General features: G+C 34.1%; 1 protein-coding gene across 1 annotated transcript in view; it reads right to left on the reverse strand.

The window, feature by feature from the left end:
• LOC109598811 (discoidin domain-containing receptor tyrosine kinase B-like) overlaps nucleotides 1-24,626 on the reverse strand; it is a 198,896-nt gene that overhangs the window by 11,324 nt on the left and 162,946 nt on the right. Inside the window, exons 9-13 of the mRNA XM_049963791.1 lie at nucleotides 21,859-22,449; nucleotides 18,987-19,183; nucleotides 9,770-9,922; nucleotides 4,591-4,703; nucleotides 3,352-3,543 (exon numbers count right to left, since the gene is read on the reverse strand). Coding sequence (XP_049819748.1) covers nucleotides 3,352-3,543; nucleotides 4,591-4,703; nucleotides 9,770-9,922; nucleotides 18,987-19,183; nucleotides 21,859-22,449 — 1,246 coding nt within the window. The remainder of the gene's footprint in view (nucleotides 1-3,351; nucleotides 3,544-4,590; nucleotides 4,704-9,769; nucleotides 9,923-18,986; nucleotides 19,184-21,858; nucleotides 22,450-24,626) is intronic.

A 24,626-nucleotide genomic window follows, 5' to 3' on the forward strand; every position in this document is an offset into this window, starting at 1 on the left:
GAATAAGAAACGGATTTTAAATATTTCCATATTTTGTGGGGATAAAAAAACTATATTATATTTTACATAAAATTGCATAAATTACTTTTTTCCGCCACTCAGTTTTATAATCTCATATGATATTAAACATCATACGAGATAAACTTTTGTTAACGAACCCCGAAATAAATTATATGGAGATCCGGATCCGCCGGGATTTCATAAACGATCCAGCTCCCAGTACTTTTTAATCCGTCGTCTAGACTTTCCGCGGCAATTTATAAATTGCCCAGACACTTTATGTTTGATTGTTTGGCACTATATATATATATCTATATATATATATATCTCCGAAAAAAAGTCCGTCTCACCCGACGAATTAGTTCTTATTTAAAATTTTCCTTGGGAACATGCGAAAGTTTTAACTACCGGCAGTTCGAGCGTGTGTGTTTGCGTCGCTACTTTTACGCCCCAGCGTCCTGGACGGAGTTTTAAATTAGGCCGAAGAACTTACGGAATTTAATAATAAAGTTGCCCCATAAAATCACACCAAAACGGGAAAAAATGTAACTATTTTAATCGTATCGGCAATTATCTTTTTTTTAAGGGCACCGAAACTTCTATCGAGGCAATTTTCGACTTCTTTTATGTCCACAAAGGTGAAACTCTCCATAAACGTTTTTTTATAATCGAGAATATTATAAACAGGTCTATTAATGCTACATACATATTTGTGAATTAGATTCGAAAATCGTCAGTACTAATTGTACATTAGGAATCTAATCCGCTAATTACAAACGAGCTTTGATGTTCCATAATTGGATAAGATGTGATACGATAATTAGTGACAACAACGAACATATCCACCATTTTTTATCGAACTAAGCCATTACTTTGCAAGGCATTGTTCCAGACTAATTGGACTCTTTCATGTGCCTATTTGATTACTCACTGTGTTATTTACTAATTAAATACCCTTGTTATATTGATCTTTATGAAGCATTTCACTTAATATGGAAATATGGGTCAGAATCAATAAATTAACATAATAATAAATAACATAATCTGTTTATTTGAAATATTTAGTACCGGAGGAAATAATTTACGTTTTTGCTGCATGATTTATTTGAATAAATTTATATATACAGCTATATAGGGTGATTCACTTTACCTATTCATTAGAAGTTTACAGAGAGTGGATTTATGTGAAAGTTTTATAGCAATTATAACTTGAATTGAACTACTTTTCTAATTTACTTGAAGAAAATTTCATTTCCAGTTTCGCCGGAATTCAAGTTTGTCATTTTCAGTGAAACATCTTGTATATTTTAGGATTCCACACGTAATTGCAAATGAAATGGTTTTTTTTTGTTGGAACAGAGAGGGGAAAATGTAAAAACCCCTCTCCGGGTACCGATCCGGAGATCATAACCAAACTGCTTCTCATATGCAATTACTCACATATGGGGAAATAGGGCGTATATTTGCATATACAGGTTTACTGAACCAGAAGACGTGGGACTGACAAAGATGCCAGCCCCCTGTCAACTGGGTTCGGAAGAACAAGTCCAATCTGAGGAAGATCCGAGATCTGCCTGGGTATGGATTGAACTTGCAGTTAGATCCGTTGGCTTCCCACAACCACTGGCTTGTGGAGCGGTACTGAGCCCCAGGACCACGACAAGGTGGATCCATCCTGGTATGAAATGGTTATGTCATATTAATAAACCGAACAGTTTTTAATTTTTTTTTTCCAAACATTTTGACAGGTTGGCTAAAATGTCTGTAGTCACCAAATTTGATGCTGGAATAAGTTTCCATTATTAGTGCTCTCAAATGGCTGTTCGTTATTTATGTTTAATTTTGGACATCTTAAAATATCAACAACTTTGTTTTCAATGGAACCCCATGTATATTTTAGAATATTCATATACACTCCTGGACTAAAGTTTGGAAACCTTAGAATATAATTGTTAGAAACAGCAAATGAACAATAATTGTAAAAAAAAATATTAAAATACACACTCTGCAGATTATTTTGAAAAATATTATAGAAAATAGACAAAGACCTAGTTTTAGACATAAGTTTGGAAACCCCTTAAACTTAATTTATTTTGACCATCCATCAGTATTATTTTGCTTCTCATTGTAGTGTGTTTACTCAAAATATTAGACAAATTGTAGACTTTAGAAATGGGGGTATGTCGTGCAATCGAATCTATGATATCATCAATAAAGAGACCATGTCCAAAATTGTGAATAAATTTGACACTTATGGAAACATATGCTACCTTTCGAGGAGAATAATATGCCACTAAGATGATTGTTTCAACAGAACAACGATCCCAAGTTTGCTTCCAAGTACATAAAAGACTGCAGAAGAAAAAGTATAAGTTTTGCTATGTCCTTCAGAATCACTGGGTCTAAACCTTATAGAATATCTTTGCGATTATTTAGAAAGGAATATATAGCAGAATACAATAAAAAATAAGGCAGAGCTACTGAAAAGACTCCAAATGGAATAGCAAAAAATACCTCCAGAACATACCAGAAAATTGGTTGATTCCATGAACAAATGGTCATACAAGCTGATCGTTATGCAACAAAATATTAATGCTTCTATTTATTTTTTTGTTTATTATTCGAAAATTAAATTATTTAATAAGGTTTCCAAACTTATGTCGAAATAAAAATGTTTAATTTTGAATGAAATTATATTTCACTTTATACTATCTTAATAAAAGTAAATATAATTTATATTATTATATAATTTATTTTTATTAATCCCTTATACAGAAGATAGGAGAGTAATTTTATCTAAATTATTCATTGTTTATTAACTATTCATATAATAAACAACTCAATTTTAGGGTTTTCCAAACTTTTGTCCAGGAGTGTATGTAATGTATGCAAGGTGATTTACCTTATCTATTCATTAGGGAAAAAGTGGAAAAAGATATTGATGTGAAATTTTTAGAGAAATTATAACTTTATAACTTGAACTTCTTTATAATTTGAACTACTTTTCCAATTTATTTGAATAAAATTTCATTTCCGGTTTCGCCGGAAGTGACATCAACTTTGTTATTTTCAGTGAAACACCCTGTATATTTTAGAATTCTTAAATTCCACATGCAAATAAAATGGTTATACCATGATTTATGCCCAAACAGAATAGTTTTTAAGTTATTAATTTTTTTCAAAAATTTTGACAGGTTGATGGTTAGCAAAAATGTCTGTAATGCCATCAAATTTGATACTGGAAAGTTTGACGTCCGCGTTAACAAAGGACCGTCCTATGTTTCTTATGTTATATAGGGTGTTCGTTATTTACGTTTAATTTTGGGCTTCAATATAAAATGCCGCACTTACCTAATGGGTGGCGTAACTTGGTTGCCGTCCTCGTTGACAGCTCTGGCGTTCAAGAACCTCGGTAAATCCCCGGGTTCCGAGTGCTCGAGCAGCGCGCACATCGGCTCGTCCTGACTGCACAGTCCCACCACTCGGGCCAGATTCGGATCCCTGAGGCCCGCCAACCAGCTCGTCTCTCTCAAAAATTCGTGTCTGGAAACAAGGAAAGCATGTAAATTGCGATGATTACTCGTTCGGAGCCGTGTTTTGAAGACATAATGGGCTGTAATTATTGTCCTTTGTTTATAGTATAAACGTAATTAATCATGTTCTGCTGTAACTAAACTAAAATGCGGACGGCGCCTCCCACGAGATACAACGGTACACATGATTTCCTTAATAACCTAATCCAATTTCGCGTAATTTCACTATGGAAAATGTAATTGGAAAATGACTGTGAGTATCTGATGTTAATTATTTGCCCGTTTTGTAACTAACCCGTGCATTATTTTAATGAAGTTTCCACGGAAAATAATTATCAAATCGTAGAAAATGCGGTATTAATTATCCGTTGCGGAGGCTTTATGGCCTGATGATTTGTTTACCAGTTCGATGGAAGGGGCTCCTCGGACGCTTAACCCAGTTTTGCTCTTTCTGATCCATTAAGCATCGCTGCTTCATTAGTCCGTTATTATTATTTAACCTCGACAACCTCAAATTATTTTATTATTATTATTTAATCTAATCTATAACTACGGAGTTTAGATAACTTTCGGAGGTTTAGTTGGGCACACGTGCCCACAGAGTGTCGAACCCGTGATAAATGCGAAAACTTATCGTCTGCAGCAACAAAATTCATTACGGGCCACACACACAGACGCAGCTAATATGCACTTCCCCGAAGTCCTGAAATGCAGCAGGGGATCGTAATGTAATCCACAGGCAAACTTTCCGCCGTACAAAGGGACGCAAATGCACCTGAGGACACTCGGGGTGGTACACAATGCTCAAGTGCCTTCGATTTTTTCCGATGCGCAAGTGAGCATTAGAGGTAATCCTCATGTTAATTGGGGCTTTGTGCGGCACACACGGCGAAAATCCTTGGAAATACACATTAAAACGGCCTCGTTCCGCACCACGCATGGTTAATACTTTTATTTGCCTTTATCAAAACACGAAGCTCCATTTTGTTGTGTTGACACAATTATTTTTTTTTTTAAATGAAAATCGGATTTTGTTGTTTAATAAAATTCTAATTACCTTTTCGCATCCCCGCATCCCCGCCAGAGACTTTTAACGATGACGATCTGCTTCTTGTGGAAAGACGAGCCTCCATTAAAGTCGGGAAGTCCCTCGGCCTCGCAGAGGTGCACCTGAAATTCAAATCAGAGAAAACACTTAGCGGCGCTTGTACATTTAATTGATGTTTGAACAACCACGAGGTGTCTTTTATCTAAATCAACAGCTCGAATGACAACTCCATTTAAAATAAAGCGGACGGGGAATTTGAAATTATATCTTGGCTGTTTTGTAGCTTTGATGAGTTTTAAAATGAAACATGGCGAAGAACGTTCCGAGGATTACATCTTGAAATTAGAACAAGTTAAAAACGTTAAAGGGTACTCGTGTGCATGTTTGCTCGAGTTTCAGATCCCGTACAATAATCTGGGCCAAATCTGGTCCCAGTCAATCTCTTCGGCAAACAAACCGGGCCAGCAAAATGGAAAAGAAAAACACACAGAGAACAGGAAGAGACGAAACTCATATTGCTACGGCTTTTACATTTGGAGCATAACCTAATTGCTACATATTGGCGGAAGAGGAGCCCTTTGTCAATACAAAGGCCTTCGGACCGAGACCGTCTGACAGCGGCCGTCGGTGGAGAAAAGAGTCGTAATAGAAAACCAATAACTGTAATAACTGCACGTTTATATAAAAATAAGGACCCGATTGTGTTCCGCACTGGATGACACGAGAAACGACGCCGCGACGTCTGGAACACTACAATCGGCCTGCGAAGTACTCTATTTTCGTCCATACGGCGAAATCGTCGAGTGGTCGGGGCCAATTGTACCATTGAAATTGCGTTTTTTTTTGGTCCTAAGTGTGATGAAAGTAGTTCGCGAACTAGTAAATTGGCGACTACGGACTTAACAAGTGCGAAGATTTTTCAATGACTCGAACACAATGAATCGTGACATAATATTAAATTTTTCAGATTCCATCGGCACATAAAGCTCTTTTTAAATATTTATACTTGGCACTTCTGTGATTCCATTATTGTTTGGTTCCTGATTTACTCTTATTCTCTTCCGACACGCTTTTGTGCATTTCCCATTATCATAACAATTACATTGGTTTAAACAGCAAATCCCACCATGTAAAAATTAACTTTTCTGAGATTTTTTAGTATTAATCATACAATGAATGTAAACATGATTTCTGTAATTTTATCAAAAAAATCTTTTAGCTTTAACGAGAGTTAAATTTAAAAAGACATCAATATGGTAGACTATAAGTACATCAATCTAAAGAAGATTTATTTCTTCTTTACCACATTGTGCAACTTTCAAGCATCAAGAATTATAGAAAAAGGCCCAAAGAAATTATTTCTTAATTTGATTGTATAAAGAGTATTTTTACAGTTATTTTAAGCCCTTTCACAGGTAAGTAGTACCATGCATAAGTTATAAACTATGGAAAAAGTCTAATATATAGTGCTTTTTACATTAAATTGCTCAGAGTCATCGAACTACTTTAGTTTTGATGGTGTGTAATTATATCAAATGTTTGTTCCACAAAAACTAAACCAATTCCAATAAAAAAACTTTGTCACTTTAAGAACGAGAGTCAACTTCAGAAAGTCATCAACATGATAATTCGTAGACTGTGAGTGAGTAAATAAATGAGGAGATTTTTCTCTTCGTTACTATACTGTATGACTTTCAAACATCAAGAATTATAAAAAACGGTCCAAAAGATTTACTTGATTGTATAAGGAGCTCTTTTACAGTCATTTTTAGCCCTTTCCCAGGTAAGTACTACTGTGCATAGGTTAAAACTAGCGGTTTTTGCATTATATAATTCCCACACTGTGAGTAAATGAATGCAAACATTTTTCTCTTGTTTACTATGTTGTATGAGTTTCAAGGATAAAAAATTATAGAAAACGGTCCAAAAGAATTTTTTCTTTACTTGATTGTATAAGGAGTTCTTTTATAGTTATTTTAAGCCCTTTCCCAGGTAAATACTATGCATGGGTTAAAAACTATGGAGAAAACTAAAAAATGGCGGTTTTTACATTGAATTGCTCAGTCATCGAACTACTCTAATTTTGAAAGTGTGTAATTGTATCAAATGTTTGTTCCCCAATTAGAAAAAAACTAAGCCAATTCCCATCAAAAGCTTTGTTACTTTAAAAATCAACTTCAGAAAGTCATCAGAATGGTAATTCCTAGACTGTGAGTGAGTAAATAAATGTAAAGGAGATTTGTCTTTTCTTTACTATACTGTTTGACTTTCAAATATCAAGAATTATAAAAAACGGTCCAAAAGATTTATTTGATTGTATAAGGAGCTCTTTTACAGTCATTTTAAGCCCTTTCCCAGGTAAGTACTACTGTGCATAGGTTAAAACCAGCGGTTTTTGCATTATATAATTCCCACACTGTGAGTAAATGAATGCAAAGATTTTTCTCTTGCTTACTATGCTGTATGAGTTTCAAGGATAAAAAATTATAGAAAACGGTCCAAAAGAATTTTTTCTTTACTTGATTGTATAAGGAGTTCTTTTATAGTTATTTTAAGCCCTTTTCCAGGTAAATACTATTGTGCATAGGTTAGAAACTATAGAGAAGACTAAAAAATAGCGGTTTTTACATTGTATTGCTCAGTCATCGAACTACTCTAGTTTTGAAAGTGTGTAATTGTATCAAATGTTTGTTCCCCAATTAGAAAAAAACTAAGCCAATTTCCATCAAAAGCTTTGTTACTTTAAGAAAGAGAGTCAACTTCAGAAAGTCATCAGAATGGTAATTCCTAGACAATGAGTGAGTAAATAAATGTAAAGGAGATTTTTCTTTTCTTTACTATACTGTATGACTTTCAAACATCAAGAATTATAGAAAACGGTCCAAAAGATTTACTTGATTGTACTATTGTGCATAGGTAATAACTATGGAGAAGACTAAAAAGTAGCGGTTTTTACAATGAATTGTTTAGAGTCATCGAGCTACTCTAGTTTTGTAATTGTATCAAATGTTTGTTTCACAATTAAAAAAAATCTAAGCCAATTCCCATAAAAAACTTTGTTACTTTAAGAAAGAGAGTCAATTTCAAAAAGTCATCAATATGGTAATTTCTAGTCTGTGAGTAAATGAATGTAATTTTTCTCTTCTTTAATACACAGTATGACTTTCAAGAATCAAGAGATATAGAAAACGGTGCAAAAGAATTTTTTTTACTTTCAGATCTTTTACAGTCATTTTAAGCCCTAAAAGAAAAAAAGTTGATTGGTCATCGAATTGCTCTAATTTTGGAGGTGGTTCATCAAATCAAATGTTTGTCCCACAATTAATAAAGATCTAAGTCAATTCCCATCAAACAACTCTTTGGCAAAAGCATATATAAATAACTTCTGGTACGCAGACACAGATATTTGTCAGAAGCTGCAAACTAACGTTATTTATACCACATTCAATTTATCGTTCAGTGCTGAAACTCTATATGATTCGGTTCGATATTCCGTATCACAAAGAGGTGTAAAATTGATGATCGCCCCAGTTTATAACAATAACAATAAAGCAGCGTTATAGAGACACTTTATTGTTGTAAACTGAAAGATCAATACCCAATAAATCCCGTCTTAACATCCATCTTCCACCCATATATCGAGATTTAGTCCTTTTAAATAATACTTCTGAGAGTCAATATTGTCAGAAATGCAGAACGTATATGCGGAAGAGCGCAATAAAATCGACTTTAACTTCCATGTTAATCGTAAATCTAACGGATTGCCAGCAAGGAAACAACCTTTCCAATCTATTTAGTAAAACAATTTCGGATTCCGGTCCGGTGTTTATTTTCTGTTTTAGCCGTTACAAAGTGGTTTTACTTAGTGGCAAATTGGGTGTAAGCGGTTCTTTTACCGTCTTATTTATCAAGTTACCAGTCTGGTACATAGTAAAACGTATTGCAACCTTGTTTAGAAAATTAGCATTCAGGCCAGCTTAAATATTACGAACATACATCTTTGTGAAATCCCCGCAAGCAATAAAAAGAGGTTAAACTTGAAGAAAACTGGAGCAACTTTATAAAATAATTATTCGAACAAAAGCGGAGGAGACAAAGGCTAGATAAACCGTCCTAATCCTTTCAATAAACGTATCGTGTTTATGATTGCATTACGTTAGTGAATTTATGTTCCTCCAATGCGGATTAGACTAGAAATATAAGTTAATTAAAAGTTCCTACATCCGGAGCTTGTAGCTCCACTGCGGATGTATATTATATTTTACTGTTTTCCTGTTCTTCAAAAGTGTGGGGCATGGAGCAAACGGAATTAAAACAAAATGTGTGCATTTATCTCGACGATTGTCTGGGATATTGAGATTTCTTAATTAAGTGCGGATTAGTAAAAATGAGTGAGGTGTATCGATTGTATATTGTTCCATTGTTTTTATTCGGTTTAAGTGTGTTTGTAGCTTTATGTAATAGATTGGGGGATATTTAAGGGAAACAAGGTGCCGTAAAAGGCGTTATTGGACCCAGGAGCACGTTTGAGACCCTCGGGGTGCGTGGGTGTATCTTTCGTTTCAATCATTGGGAAATTTTCAAGGAAAATGGAGTTCAAGACATATTGTCTGAGCCCCCGTTGTTGTCGTAAACAACTCACCAATTATTTTCCATAATATCGCTATTCGAAAGCGAATAAGCCATATACAAAGGACCTTTATCGATAAACTTACTCATCTTAAAGGCCGATCGGGTGGCGATTGAGAAAAATAAAAGTCCGGATAGAATGTGACAATGAATAACATTAGTGATCCTTATTGTTGCGCAAGGAACAACTTGCAGATTTGCATAACTGTGTGTCGAACGTTTTTGTGGCTTCTGTTATGACGGACGTATTTCTTAGGGCCTCCATAAAATGTTTCCCATGATTGAGACGGGAAACATGCCTAACGCATTATGCTAATATGGAAACGGGACTGACGTATTCAAAAGCCTTTCAATGTTATTAAGAGGATTATACTTTTCCTTTTCATACGTTTTACTGCTAACATTAAGAAGACATATTTTACAACTCCCGTGCATCAAGCCTCGGCATTATCAAATCAGCTATTAAATTTAATTAATCGCCAAGTTTTACGAGGCAATCCTATGCGAAAGGCACAAAATTACAAATACTGTAACACTTGCAAAACGAATGACCACAAACCATTCCGAAGTCGCCTTCGCCGAGCTTCTCCAGCAGCCGGAGCCGATGTCTCGGAAAATCCAATAGGTGCGCCACCCCCTCCAGCGGCGGCCCCTCGGGCAGCTTGATCGGGGTGAAGCGGCCCGGGGTGAAATGTTGCTCCCTGCGTTCGCCCTGCAACAATATACATAATTTACCGACGGAATTTATCGTTACGGCCACTTCTTACGGATGGATATGCACCTCTGCGATTGGATTAAACGCCGTGCCAACGGTAATGGGGGATGTTTTCGTGGGGAATTATTTAAATTCGGCTTTTATTGGTTTCTGTGTCGTTGGAGAGGGGGAGTTATGAGTGTTGTTGCAATAATTTCGGACCCGGCGGACCAGATTAAAAACAATTATCGCCGATGTAAAACGGCGCCGCTTTCGTACTTTATTCGATTAATCCGGAATAAGAGGGGACGTTTTACTTGGCTGTAACGTTTAGTACCTGTTGTAAAAAAGTTTTAGTGAAACGGGACAATGTATGTAAAGTTTGATTGGAGCAGTAAAATTCTAATTCATGGGAGATGTCTCCTAGATTTTTCGGGGGTAGTTCAATGCTAAAGGGTATCAAATAGTTTTATTTGTAACTTTGTGGATGTGCACGTTTTCCATGATTGAATTGACAATCACTTTTAGGAATGTAAATGAAGAAACTTGATTTGCATTCAAAAGAAAAAAGGTGAATTTCGTGTCGTACTAAAATTGTACATTGTAAAATTAATGATTTTTTACTTTACTTTATATAAATTGTAATATTGTCAATATTAATTGTTTAAAAAAAATAAATAAGTAATAATAAATAAAAATAAATAAAAAAAATTTATGGAACTAAAGATAAATTTGGTGTTGTTTTTTCATTGTTTATTTTTTCTTTTTTTTCAATTCCCATTTAAGTTATTTTAACCAATTTTTATTGAACATTTTATAAAAATTATTCTTTTAATTTTATTCGATAAATTTGAATAATTCTAATTCTATAAAGTTGAATCAAAATTTGGTTGTGAGAAAGTAAAATTAATAAAGTTTCGTATGAATAACAAAGTTTAGAGTTGCTTTTCAATTTTTATTATATTTTTTAGCAAAACTGTGCACTCATTATTATATTATTATCAAAAAATTTTTTATTTTACGTTTTATCAAAACTCTGCAATTTTTACTCTATTTATTTGCCTCAAAATTTGGTTGAATAAAATAATATTTAACTAAACTTTTTAAGTCTGAATTTCATTTGTATATGTTAGTTTATATAAAATAAAGTTTAGACTTTTGGTTTTCAATTTTTATTATACATTTTATCAAAACTATGCATTTATTATTATAGTCACCCCCAAAATGTACATTAATTTAAATAAATATCAAATAAAGTTTTTAAAACTATTAAAACATTCATAATTAGAAATATCATGTATTTAAACCAATTTTTATTTTATATTTTATTAAAATCCTATAACTTATACATAAACTATTAATATTATTATTTTACTAATCTTTTTAAAACTATTTGTCATAGACAATTGTTTTATGTAACTTAAGTTGGAATCAAAGTTTGGTTGTAAAATGGAAAATTAATTAATATATATTTTTTGAATACATGAAAACAATATAGAATGATAATAAGGTATTATTTAGTTCTGCCCTCAATTTTTGAGTAGGTGAAAATTGATTGTCACTGGAGGAAATTGCTAATAAGAATACAGAATCTTTAAAAATAATCTTCATTTTTATCAATTTCTAAAAAAAATTAACTTACTCAACATATTTTATTAATCACTGTAATTTTCGTATGAAGCACGATAATAGTACTAAAATTAATCCTGTGTTTTAATATATATTACAGTATGGATAGAAAACATGGTATTATTTCGTTCTTCTTTCTATTTTTGAGTAGTTGAAAATTTATTGTTATTGCAATAATACATAATACTTAAAAATTTCCTTCATTGTATTATTTAATTATAACTTTATATTATTAATTTTACAGTTTACAATCATCAAATTTTGATTCCAACTTAAATTACATAAAACATTTGTTTATGACAAATATTAGTAAAATAATATTAATTGTTTATGTAATAGCAGGATTTTGATAAAATATAAAATAAAAACGGGTTTAAATACATGATAGTTTTTAAAATAATCATGAAAGTTAAATAGTTTTAAAAACTATATTTGATATTTATTAAAATTTACGTATATTTTGCAGGTGAATATAAATGAATAGTTTTGATAAAATGTACAATAAAAGTTGAAAAGCAACTCTAAAGTTTGTTATTTATACGTAAACCAAAATGTATTCAAAAATATATATTAAAACATATCGCATTATTTTTGGTATTATTTTAGTTCTTGACATGAGAATTATAATTATTAATAAAATTGCCCTGTTTTTAATTTACCTATAAATTAAAAAGTTTTTCAACTTATATTATATATTTTATCAAAATTCTTCATTTATTCAGTCAAAATGTATAAAGTTTGATATTTATTTAAATAATTATTAAATAAAGCTTTTAAAACTATTCAACATTCATGTATTTAAACCAGTTTCTTCAGCCAGTTCTATTAGCTTGTTTCAAAATTTGGTTGTATTAATAATTATTACTTTTAGATCTGTTTAGTTAAACTTTTTATTAAAATTGTACAATCTTCATCATTTTTACCTCTTACAATTATTTTTAGTAATCCAGTTGGACTAGTTAGATTAATTACCAGTTAAAATTTTTAACATTTAAACTAATTTAAAAAATATGTTATAATTATAATTAAAAATAAAATACTGCAGCACCCTAAATTAATTAAAACATAACATTTGATTTTATGAATTCCAGTATGTACTTTTTAATTTACAATGTTTAATTTTAATTTTAAAATTGACTAACACTGTTGGTTCAATTATACACATTTGTACAAGTATAATCTTCATTAAATAAATATTTGTTTTAATGTGTAATTAATACTATAATATTCATTTAACTCGGAATGAAATTATGTATTTACTTTAATCATTTTTCGATTATTTTTACATATAATACTTGAAATTGAAACTATAACCATTAGTAATATAATATTTGAAAAGTAAACAATTCATTTGTGTTTTGATAAATCGCAGGCAATTTTTTCCACCCTCGCGGAGTAACCTCATGTGTACACGAAGACATAATAATTTGCGTGCATTATTTTCGCGGAAACGGAGGAGACACTTTGAGAAATGGCTCTATCAACAAAGTGCACATTCGCAACACACATCCCCATATATTTGCAATTCATGGAAACCCATAATGTGATAGTATTTATGGTCTGTAGGTGGGAAAAAAAAAGGAGAGACGGGCTCGTTCTTTATGACGAAAACAGCTCCGTCGTAAAAATGAACCGACTTACTGAAATTACAATATTATATAACGGAGGCCATATTTTACTGGCCCGAATTTGCACTACGCATGTTATTTAGAAATTGTAAAAATTTATGGCGGGACGCGAAATGAGAAACGCCACGGTCGTTTTCCCTCCTTTATGAGCCGTCATTAATTTTGGTTTGTTAAGGATTTTTTATGCAGTTACTAAACACCATATAGAGATTCATATTGAGACCTCTGGAATATTATTTGCTAGGTTACAGTCAGGAATAGGAATTGGTGTCGAGCATTTGAATGTATTTCCACGTCGGCTTAAAATATTAATGTATTTTTTATGGGAGACAAACTTCACCTCTGAATGGACGGGCTGTAAATCTTCGTGTTAAAAAACCCTCACATTGTAACATACATATTTCATTGGGCCTGTTTTGGCTCACTCTCGCAAGTGGAAAAACGGAGGGGGGACAGATGAAATATGGCCCTATCAACAAAAGTGCGCACTTAGATATAGGAAAAGGCTTTATGTTTTTATCGTGTCCGTACACAAACCGACCACAACCGCAGGAACGGTACAAAATACTCCATTTAATTGAACTCTGTCCACCGTTTTGTTCTCTGTCAATTTTATAATTGGGATTATATTAAGTACCGGAAAAAATAATTTATGGGTTATTATTTATTTGAATACATACAGAAGTGCTCATTATGTTAAATATTTTAGCCATATATCTTTTATTTAATGTGAACTGTTAAAATAACATTTAGTATTATTGTTTTATCATAAAAACTATATTCATTAAAATGTTACATAAACACTACCGCACATATGTACAGCAACAAATTAAAAAACCTAATCATTTTATTAAAAGATCGATTCTTTTTAATTTAATTTAACTTTATAATTATTAAATATCTAAATATTTCGTACCTTCTTTTATATTCAGATATCTTTATTGGCAAAATTTTTATTTCAAATAGGGTTCCTAAGTAAAGCAACCAAACCGTATATTCAATACGGTTGATTTTATAATTTATTTCTGCGTTCGACATCGTTCGTTAAAGTTAAAAATGCCTAGAGGTATCCATTTACCGATATTAATTAAACAACAAATTGTATAAAAGTTCCGGAATGGTGAAAAGCAGAGTAAAATTGCAGTGGATTTAAATTTAAACAAATTCATCATTTCGAGGACGATTTCCAACCTTAACAAAAGGAATACAGTGTTCACTGTTCCTTTAATTTTCTTGAATTGCTGTGATAAATTCACTTAAATTTCTGAAATTTTTATGTTGGATTTAGATATGGATATGTTTTCTATAGAGTTTATGTCTAGAGATTGGGAAGGATAAGACAAAACATCGAAGCATTGGTCTTTTAACCAATTCGATACAATTCTGTATTTGTGTATGTATTTGGGATCGCTTTAATGTTAAAACACATTTATTAAGAGTATTGTTTCATCAATATATAGAAGCAAGCAGTTGTTTTAATATATCCTTGTACATGAATTAGTCCAAGGGGGTCTACACCAGAAGAATTGAAGTATCATCACAGCATAAATGGTCGTCACCGTGTTTCACTGTAGGTGTAATAAATTTTTTGTATACTTTTGTTCTCTGTAGAATTTTTACCATAAATAGAACCATATTTTTTATAAATTAAATTTAAACTCGTCACTAAAAACATTTTAGGTACTGGCATCCAGTTCTAGTAGATTAGCTTATATTTTTAGTATATTTTAATAAGTTGCTATTGTATAGTATATTTTAATAAGTAATACCTTATATAAGTATGAAATAATGAAATATATTTATTGTATTGATTGTACAAAATTTAAGTTAATTTTTGTTTAATGAAATATCTATAAAATGGTTAATTTTATATTTCGTGGTATTTTTTTGGTTACGTTACATATTATGTTTCAACTCATTTGTAGATATTTCTTTATATATTTGAATTTCATCAAAATGGAATTCACATAAATTAAGTGGTGATAATATGAATGGTATGAATTATGAAAGTTACTAAAAAATTATTGTTTTTAAAGGATGATATGTTATTTTGAAATTCAACGTAAATTACTTTGATTTAGTATTATATTTTATTTTATAATTTTTTTTATTTCACATTCCAAACATTTTATTTTAATTAACAAAGTACATAAATAAATAACTGTTAAATGGATACACAATTTTAAAACTACTAAATGAACAATTTATTTTTAAATTATAAAACACATGTTTGGAATTATTTAAACAATTTAAAAACGCTTATTTTCAATTCACAGATTAAAATCATAAATCCTGTGATTTCGAACACTCTTCTAAATAACTGAAACAATAACAATACTACTCAAAAATTTTTATGAACGAATTGTTTTAATTATATATTATTTCGGAGATATTGTTCACCAAAAACGCAGTTCGTATTTTCCACCCACAATTGAGAACACCTGAGACCGCCGGAACTGAAGCCACCCCAACCGCAACCACTTTATTGAACAAGTATCGGCGGTGAACTCCGTCGATACTTGTATACGCGTTAGTCACTATTTATGTTTGCCTTGCGAGGCACACGTTACTTACAACCGCCCCTCATCCACCCTACCCCCAATCCCACAGGACAATCCAGATCCGGCGTACACATGAGCCCGCAACATCCAATTTTAAACGTTTAAGACGTGCGCCCATAAAAATACTCGTCTAATTACGGCATTATTGCACCGGCCTTTAATAAAAATTTAATTATCCACCCGCATTAATTAAAAAACAGCCACGGTCACAGTCGAGGGAATCCCCGGGAGCAGCCGGTGTTTTCTTTTTCCGAGCCTCCACTTATTGTTTTATTAAACGGGCAAGAATATAAAACCGCCGCCGAGGGTTATGGTTACGTCGTCGTTAACGTCGGGGAATGCAAAAGCGGATTTTTTTGGTGTCCCCCCCCTAGGTTTTACGTGCCGGGTCGTAAAGTTTCCGGTTTGATTAGTTATTTGAGTGATGTTTATGGGTAGTTTTGACGGTTTAAGGTGGATATTTCCGGAGACATTTGGTTAGGGCAGAAATTAGCCACGGTTTCACCCACTGCGAGAAGTGGATGAAGATTTTGTAGGGTTGTTAAGTAAAATTTTGAGAGTGTGGAATTGCACTAGTTTACACGTTTTGACAATGTACGAAAATTATCTTTTCTAGAGTAAAATTTTCTGAAGAATTTATTAGTCTATATATTTAATTATCCACTTTATTGGCAGCAATTTGTTCTATGTATGAATGAATTTTTTGGCAAGTTAAAACGAAGATACTAAAAAAATATTAGAAACTTGAAAATTGATGTTCTATTTTCCAGAAATTTATTGGTAAATGAAATGAAAGAAACTTTTATATTTTATTAATCACCATTACCAAATCATTATAACAGATTTCTGTAATTTGTGTTATAATAGCTATTAAGTTGCGGCTTCAATTGTTCATCTGTTCTTTCTCTATAACTCATCATCATTACCTCTATAATTATCATCAAATATTACTGTTATCTTCAAAGTAATGTAACAGGCCAATTGAAAAGTCCCCGGTCTGACACACAGCTGCCGGTGCTAGTATTAAATCCATATGATTTTTAGTTAGTGGTCAAATGAGCACCGAAGACGGCGAACGCAGTGGACGCCCTAAAGAGGCTGACACCGACTAAAACATTAAAAAAGTTCATAAAATAATTTTGAATGACCGTAAAGTGAAGTTGATCGAGATAGCAGACATTGTGAAGATATCAACTGAACGTGTACATCATACAAAAAACGGCCCCATTTGAAGAAGAAAAAAGTGCATTTTCATCAAGACAAAGCACCGTGTCACAAATCAATGAAAACAATGGCAAAATTGCATGAATTGGGATTCGAATTGCTTCCGCATCTATCGTATTCGCCAGGTCTGCCCCCAGCGACTTTTTCCTGTTCTCAGACCTCAAAAGAATGCTTCCTGGAAAAATTTAGCGCCAATGAAGAAGTAATCACCGAAACTGAGGCCTATTTTGAAGCGAAAGACATATCATACTACAAAAATGGTATCGAAAAGTTGGAAGATCTCTATAATCGATATATCGACCTCGAAGGCAACTACGTTGAATAATAAAATCGAATTTTGCCAAAAAAATGTGTTTTACTATGGTAGACTTTTCAATTGGCCTGTTATGTTATCATAGCTTAAAATATTCTTTACCACAGATTACTGTAATCTGAAAGATAATCTAATATAGTTGTTAAGTTGTATATTACCTTAAAATGTTCATCTGTTCTTCTTGTATAGGTCATCATCGCAAAACTATTATCACAGATGATAGTAATTAATTTGTATTATTATAGCTACTAAACAGAATAATAGCTTAAAATGTTTGTTTGTTCTTCCGTTTTAATTCATCATCAACAAATTATAGTAATCTGTAAAGTAATATGTTATAATAGTTGTTAAGTTGGATAATATCTTAAAACGTTCGTCTGTTCTTCATCTATAGCTCATTACCAAACTATCATAACATATTTTCTGGTTTTCCCCTAAAGCTTATCCTGACCACACTATCATCAGATATGATTGTAAACTGTATTTTGATTGCTATTAAGTTTAAAATTCTTCCTTTATAAGTAAAAAAGTAGCAGAATACATTCTAATTTTTTTAGAACACTGTGTGCCCTCATGAATTACAATTTGTTTAAATATAATTATTTGATTTGATTTGCTGATCATGTGTGAATTAGTGTTACAAGAGAGATTTTACAGTTGGCGATTCAAATCTTACCTCCACATCATAGTGGTACTTCCCCCGTTTGTTCCGCCAGTCCGATAATAATTATTAGCTGTGTTCAGCAGGAGGAAATAATGAAACGGCAGGCAAATGATGATTTATGAATGTCTAATATCAGTTGCGAAATAGGGGATTTTTTCGTCATTCCGCATGACGGCGCCGTAATAGAATTTTTATTACATCTCCCGCCATTTATCTTTAATCTTGATAATAATTTTTACGAGCCGTACTTGTTGCGTTCCCGCCCGTTGTTTTCGTTGCGGACGTAACGTCTTCTTATGTTTCGGGCATCTTTTACGACACGCCGCGTCATGCCCTTCGTATGCTTTCGTTTCCGTTTATTAAAATATCTGGTTGCATTTGGCGGAGAATGTCGGATTGCATGCCCGCCAACCCACCAAAAACTTCGTGCACAGCGTTCCGAATAATAACTGGTTTCAATTTGTAAACTCCATTCGGCTGGCGCTTATGAGATTATTTAGTTTTAATGGAATGGAAAACTGATTTGTGTCAGGATCGTGCTGTTTTGATTCCATCTGGAAATAAAAAAAATGGGGCGCCGGTTTTACAAAATTCAAATTAAACAACTGCTGTTTTGGCCCATCTGTAATTAAATTGCGGCTAGGAATCGAATCGATCATCGGGATGAATTGCAACCGACACATCCTCTTATCGCATAAATTACATGCGTGCACAAAGATTTGATTTTGGATTCGGAAATACGCGGACAAATTAACTGAAAACAAGATCATATCTGGTGGTGATTGTTTCGGGCTGATGAAATTTCCATTCGTTGTTCGGAATCACGGGAAAAAAAACACATCGCCGAATCCTTTTAAAAGACGGAGTGTTTTTCTTCGGGGATTATGATTTTTTCTAGTGAATTAAACGCGGTGTTTACGCTGCGTCTGGGAAAACAGATATTTTATGGCAAGCTTGGTTGTATGTAATCCAATTTTGGGGATTAAATCGATTGTCGGAGCTCGGTGTGTATTTTTTAACAGTCTGGTGGAATAATTGATGGGATTGCCTAAACAAATATTACCTTAATTATGTCCGTGGCTGCGTAGTAGTTTTCCGAAGGTATTGTCGTTCCGTTGGGGATGTTGTTGGGGGTCTGGTAGTTCTGCGGATCGTAAGTCGGCGGCGGCCTGGAAGTTGGAGGCGGAGGCGGCGTCAAGTTGTAAAAGGACGGTGAAGAAAATTTCAGCTCGTCTCCGAAGCTGTTGACGCTGGTGAAGTCTGGAACAACAAAAAGGGTGTTTAAAGCGACACGAATCGATTTCCTTGGACGGCATCGAACTGTTTGGGGACGTCGGTCTTGGAAACTGTTGACGTCCGTTAAATTCGAAACAATTAACCGGTGATTAGGACGTGGCGGATTAACATAAATGTAGTGCGGGGTGTCCGACCATGGTGACTGGACAGATTTTGTGCAAATATGCTTAGGTCCACAGAATAGTGTGTAATGATAACACAACAACGGGTTCATTATGACCGGCCGGTCCAAAATTCAGGAAAACACACATCCACCACGAAATCGTCTGTTTAAACAATTTCAACTGATTCACAATGCTGATGTACCATATAATTAGTGTGAGCTCAATTAGACAAATAAAAAGCGACGGGAATGGAATGTGGAACGGCACGGCGATTAAACACAAAGGTCGGATTTACCTTCGCACGAAAAATGTGAAAACACTTTTCATATTTTCCGCCGTTTAATAAAACATGCAACACATACGAAGTCTGTAAAGATAGCGTCTCTACCTTGGCGTGTTTATCGGCTTTTATTTTCTTATCTTTTCAGTGAGAGTTTCGCCTTACAATGGGAATATTCATGTGTCTCGGCGTAATTCTCTTGACGGCGAATACCGACGAAAACTCGGGCAGATCCACAGGTCTTCTGCACATTATCATCTGAATGCCCCGACACAAAAGTGTTTATATACCACTTAAGTTGGCAGCACCCGCTTTGAATGTTGCACGCTATTGAAAAATAAAATGTCGCAGGAGGGTTTGCTTTCAATTTCCTCTAATGGTTAATATTTACCTCCAGATATAAGCTCTTCACAACTATTTTTGTTTCGCCCCAAATACAACAAAAAATCTATTCTAGTAAACTGAAACTCATGCAGCTGCAGAGCATTTCAGTTAAATTAATCATTACTTGAAGTTTACAATTTGAAGATATCTTCACCGGATTTTACTCTTTAAATGAAGAACTGATTAAAATGAAGTAACTTATGAAGTTGTGAATGTTTTTTTACTTAATATGATAACAGAGAAAAGCAAATATATTCTGTGATGCAGTTATATGATGAGTAAACAAAAAAATCCTATTTATTTTAGTTTCCTGAAAGTCAAGCAGCTGCAGAACATTTTGAGCTAAATTAATCATTCCTTGAAGTTTGCAATTTGAAGAGTATTTTCATTGGATGTTACTCTTTAAATGAAGGACATACTAAAATAAAGCAACTAATGAAATGTATGTATTTTTACTGAATATGATGATAGAGAAAAAGCAAATATTTCTGTAATGCTGCTGTATAGTGAGTAAACAAAAAAATCCTATATAGTTTTCTGAAACTCAAGCAGCTGCAGAGCATTTAATTAGAATTAATCACTTCTTGAAGTTTTGCAATTTGAAGAGTATCTTCTACAGATGTCACACTTTAAGTGAAAGGCAAATTGAAATGAAGCAACTAATGAAATTTATGTATTTTTACTGAATATTATAATAGAGAAAAAGTAAATATTCTCTGTGATATTGCTCTCTGGCGAATAAACAAAAAAGTCCTATTTATTTTAGTTTCCTGAAACGCTCGCAGCTGCAGAATTAAATGAATTACTGTTTGAAATTTACACTTTGAAGGGTATACTCACTGTCTGTCTCTTTTGAATGAAACTGATTAACAGAAAGTAATAGGTATATATTTATAAAACGGAAAAATAGTGAAAAAGCAAATATTTTCTGTGTCACTGCACTATGCAGAGCAAATTTAATTTTCCCACTGTGTAAATGATACCAGTCTGTTATTTGATTAGCTTAAGACCAAAGCCCGGATAAAATTCCGGAGACGTCACTAATTGTGATTCGTTTATTTAACAAAATTAAATGTTCTTCCGTGACTGAAATTAATAGATAATCCGGAGTGGCAATTAATTTAGTTGAAATTTATGTTAATCGTTTTATTTCAATTTCCACCCAACAATTATTCAGCTGTTATTGTAACAGGAGACTGTATAATGAGCGACTAATTTTAATAAATTAGCACGGGAAATGCAATTTTATGGCGGGAAATGAAGAAGCAATTAAATTAATAACGCGTTATAACGCTAGTCGGTCTTTTCCAGATTTACGTGCACCTTATTGATGTTACAAGAAGTGAAATTTATGGTCGACAATTAACACGGAAACGCAAAACTTTATTTGAACCGTTTGAGACTATTTAAAACGTAAAAAGCTCGACAAATTTGCAAACAAAATAAATCACATTTTACGACTACCCGCTGCATTAATACAAATTTACCATTCAGATTGACTAAATAAAAAAAGCGTATAAACCCGCCGCCTCCCGAACAACTTGTCGCAGCGCAGCTCCGAAAAAAAAAAACGAGAACGTCTAAAACCATAAACCAAGCAGGAAACGGCAATAAAACCAGACGCTCATTTCGGACCGCGTAACGCCCTCCCTCCTCCGTCTTGTAAATCATAAGAGATTCATATGTTGCGCCCCCAAAAAGATTCATGTTTAATAGAAATACGTGCTAAGTGAGACGTGGAGGAACGTCAGATGTCTATCACGACGAGCGGCTTCCAGAAACCAATTTCGTGGAACGCAAATACAAGCTAAAGCCGCATTTTCCGCCCTTCATGATTTTCTCTTTCCGCCACCCACGTTCGAATTTCTTACCTGTGTATTCGCCGCTCTTGCTGGACGCCACGCCGTCCTTCTTCAACAAGCACCCGTACTCCTGCTTGGTGTTGGGGAGTAGTTTGTACGGCTCATGGTACACCGATGAGTTTTCGCTGTCCGACTCCTCGCCGGCCACATTGCCGTACAGGTTGCACTTCTTCTGCTTCTTGGTGTCCACCGTTCCTAGAGTGTTGGTCTTGCTTTTAACCGAAATCCTGGACCTGGACAGGCCGTTGTTGATGATTGGAGTGGACATGTGCTTCAGGTCTTTCATGTTGATAGTGGTGGGTTTGGTGCTGCTGGAGACCAAAGCGGTGTGCTTGTGCAACAGGGCCACCTTCTTCCTTCCACGTCGGATCATGAGGAAGACGGTGCAGGCCAGCAGCAGTACGACCATGGCCAACACCCCAGTGATGAGTCCGATGTAGGCTTGGGTGCTGTTTGTGGGACTGCTGGCAGGTGTGACTTCCTTTCGGGCGTGGGTGGTTTCGCCGCTGGACGATCCGGGGGAGTTCGTCGACGGTATGACTTCGGGTAGAAGGTAGTAACGGTCCAGCACGTCCTCGGTTAAATTATTGGTTAGAGAGGCTGTAACAAAATAAGTTGTGATTAGTTTATGGGCGTTGGAGGAGTGCCAGTTAACAATCGATACGGTCCTTTTGTTATATTTAGCGTTATTACAGGCCACGTGAAATGTGAAAGGCAATTTTCCTCTCTATAATCGCAAATTATTTCCACTTTTCTCCATCGTATCATTAGGCTCCTTTTTTATTTTCAGCCTCATTGACCAACAATGTGACCACTTCGGGCTCTATGGCCGGGAGATCGCGTACAGAAATTTATAACCAGTAAGGAAAATTACCGTTATTTTATGTCCGTAGTGGTTTTACAAAAAAAAAAAACAAGTAACAAGAAACGATTCGACTGAGTACACGGCATAAAACTCTCAATGATTTAACAATGTCGTTTACCTCAGTAAACAATTTTTGCGACCGGTAAATAGTTGTGGTTGGTTAAGTTATGGCAGTTCGGGCGAGGCTTATTTCATCCCTGCACTTAGCGTACGGCCATAATGCAGTCGTTTTATGAATTTAGTACCCTATTCGGCGAAAAGTGTCCACGGTGAAGTGCACGCCGTTCACCTGGTACGTGTGCCGTGTCCCGGTAAGCTCCATCTGCACGTGATTATAAACAACGTCGATAAATTAGCTTTTAACGTCGGGGCCCCGGCGAACAGAAATCATTAGCGAGCGAGCTTTCAAAGCTTATTTCGTCTCGGAGTGCACACCTGAGCCACGGCCATCACACTCTCCGGCCCGCCGTTCCGCACTGTTTTAAAGGGCCGCCACTTAATAACCGCGGGCTTTCCGCCACCAATATGTTGCGGATCCTAAATTAACAACGTCTTTTTATAATTTGGGGACGTGGGCGCGTGCACAGGGGTAAACATTGGTTTAATTTTGGTTTGTACAAACAGTCGAGTTAATAATGTAATAATGCGTTATATTATCACAGAAAACACTAACAGCAGTTTATCTAGGAGGTTCTCTTCTTCATAATAATCGTGGTGCAACATACACACGTCAAAATAAATATTAATATAGAAATAGGCTCATGCAATTACAGTTTTTTTGACGTCGTGCAAGAACATGTTTCCGTCTACCTTTAACAGAACATTGATAACAATTTCTCAGCCTGGTGTAAATATTTACTAAAATAATTTGTATCTATTTGTCGAAAAATGCCTGAAAATCATATTTTTAATTTTAATAGAGCAAGGATAGTCGCCTTACATCAACAAGGTTGCCAAAAATATTGGTAATAAAGCAACAAATTATGTACAATTAATTATAACATTTTATTTTTGTTTATTCACAAAAATATTAGAGCGTCCAAGAGTTTTGACTGTGTATTTGGAAATAGTCCAGTCATTAAACTGACAGAAATCAACTTTTAGAAAGATGTTTTAAGCATCATGCTTCATTAGAGACGCAAAGGAAGCATTAAAATGTTAAATGGGAGTTCTCCCTCACCCACCATGTGCCCATATGGTATAGTTTTGATAAAGAAGTCAAAACTGAGGTTGATATTTACCTCAGTTTCAAGAATTCAGAATTGTTTTCTTGTGTCATGAATATTGATTATAATGCAGGTTATTTTGCTGAATAAAAGTTATGTTCTATGTTTTACTTTTTCCAGTACCTAATATTAACTTGATGAACTTAGAGATGGCGAACATGTACTTGATATTAAAAAACACATACTCAGTATATTCCATTAATTTAACTAATGATTCTCGTTCGTCTTGTCGTTCCCTATTTATTTTATTTTGTATAACTCAGCAATCCAATCCAATTTAGTATAAAAATAACGAGAATGTCGTCGTACCGTGAGCAAAAAAAAAAAAAACGCAACAGTCCTTTTTAATATCAATATAATTACGGCGAACTAGTGTGCTCATAAAAATGGTTGCGGGACATAAATAAATCTTCTACAAAGGGATAATTTTGCACCGGCACACAGGAATGCCACGGGACGCGAAACCTTGGATGGGAAAGGCGTAGGCATGAAGGAAATCATTCACGTCTAAGTTTGCATTGTTCGCGTGGATGATGCATTGCGGCAACCTGTTAAAGAATAATGACACCCTTTTAAATAACTTGTAAGTTAGCACAAGATAAAGCTGTTTGGCGTTTTGTTTTAATATAATGATAAATTTCGCCGACGCCTAACGGTATTTATTCTTAATGGCCGTCTTCGCTTTG

The sequence above is a fragment of the Aethina tumida genome, chromosome 2 (genome assembly GCF_024364675.1).
Source record: "Aethina tumida isolate Nest 87 chromosome 2, icAetTumi1.1, whole genome shotgun sequence".
In the NCBI taxonomy this organism is placed as follows: Eukaryota; Metazoa; Arthropoda; class Insecta; order Coleoptera; family Nitidulidae; genus Aethina; species Aethina tumida.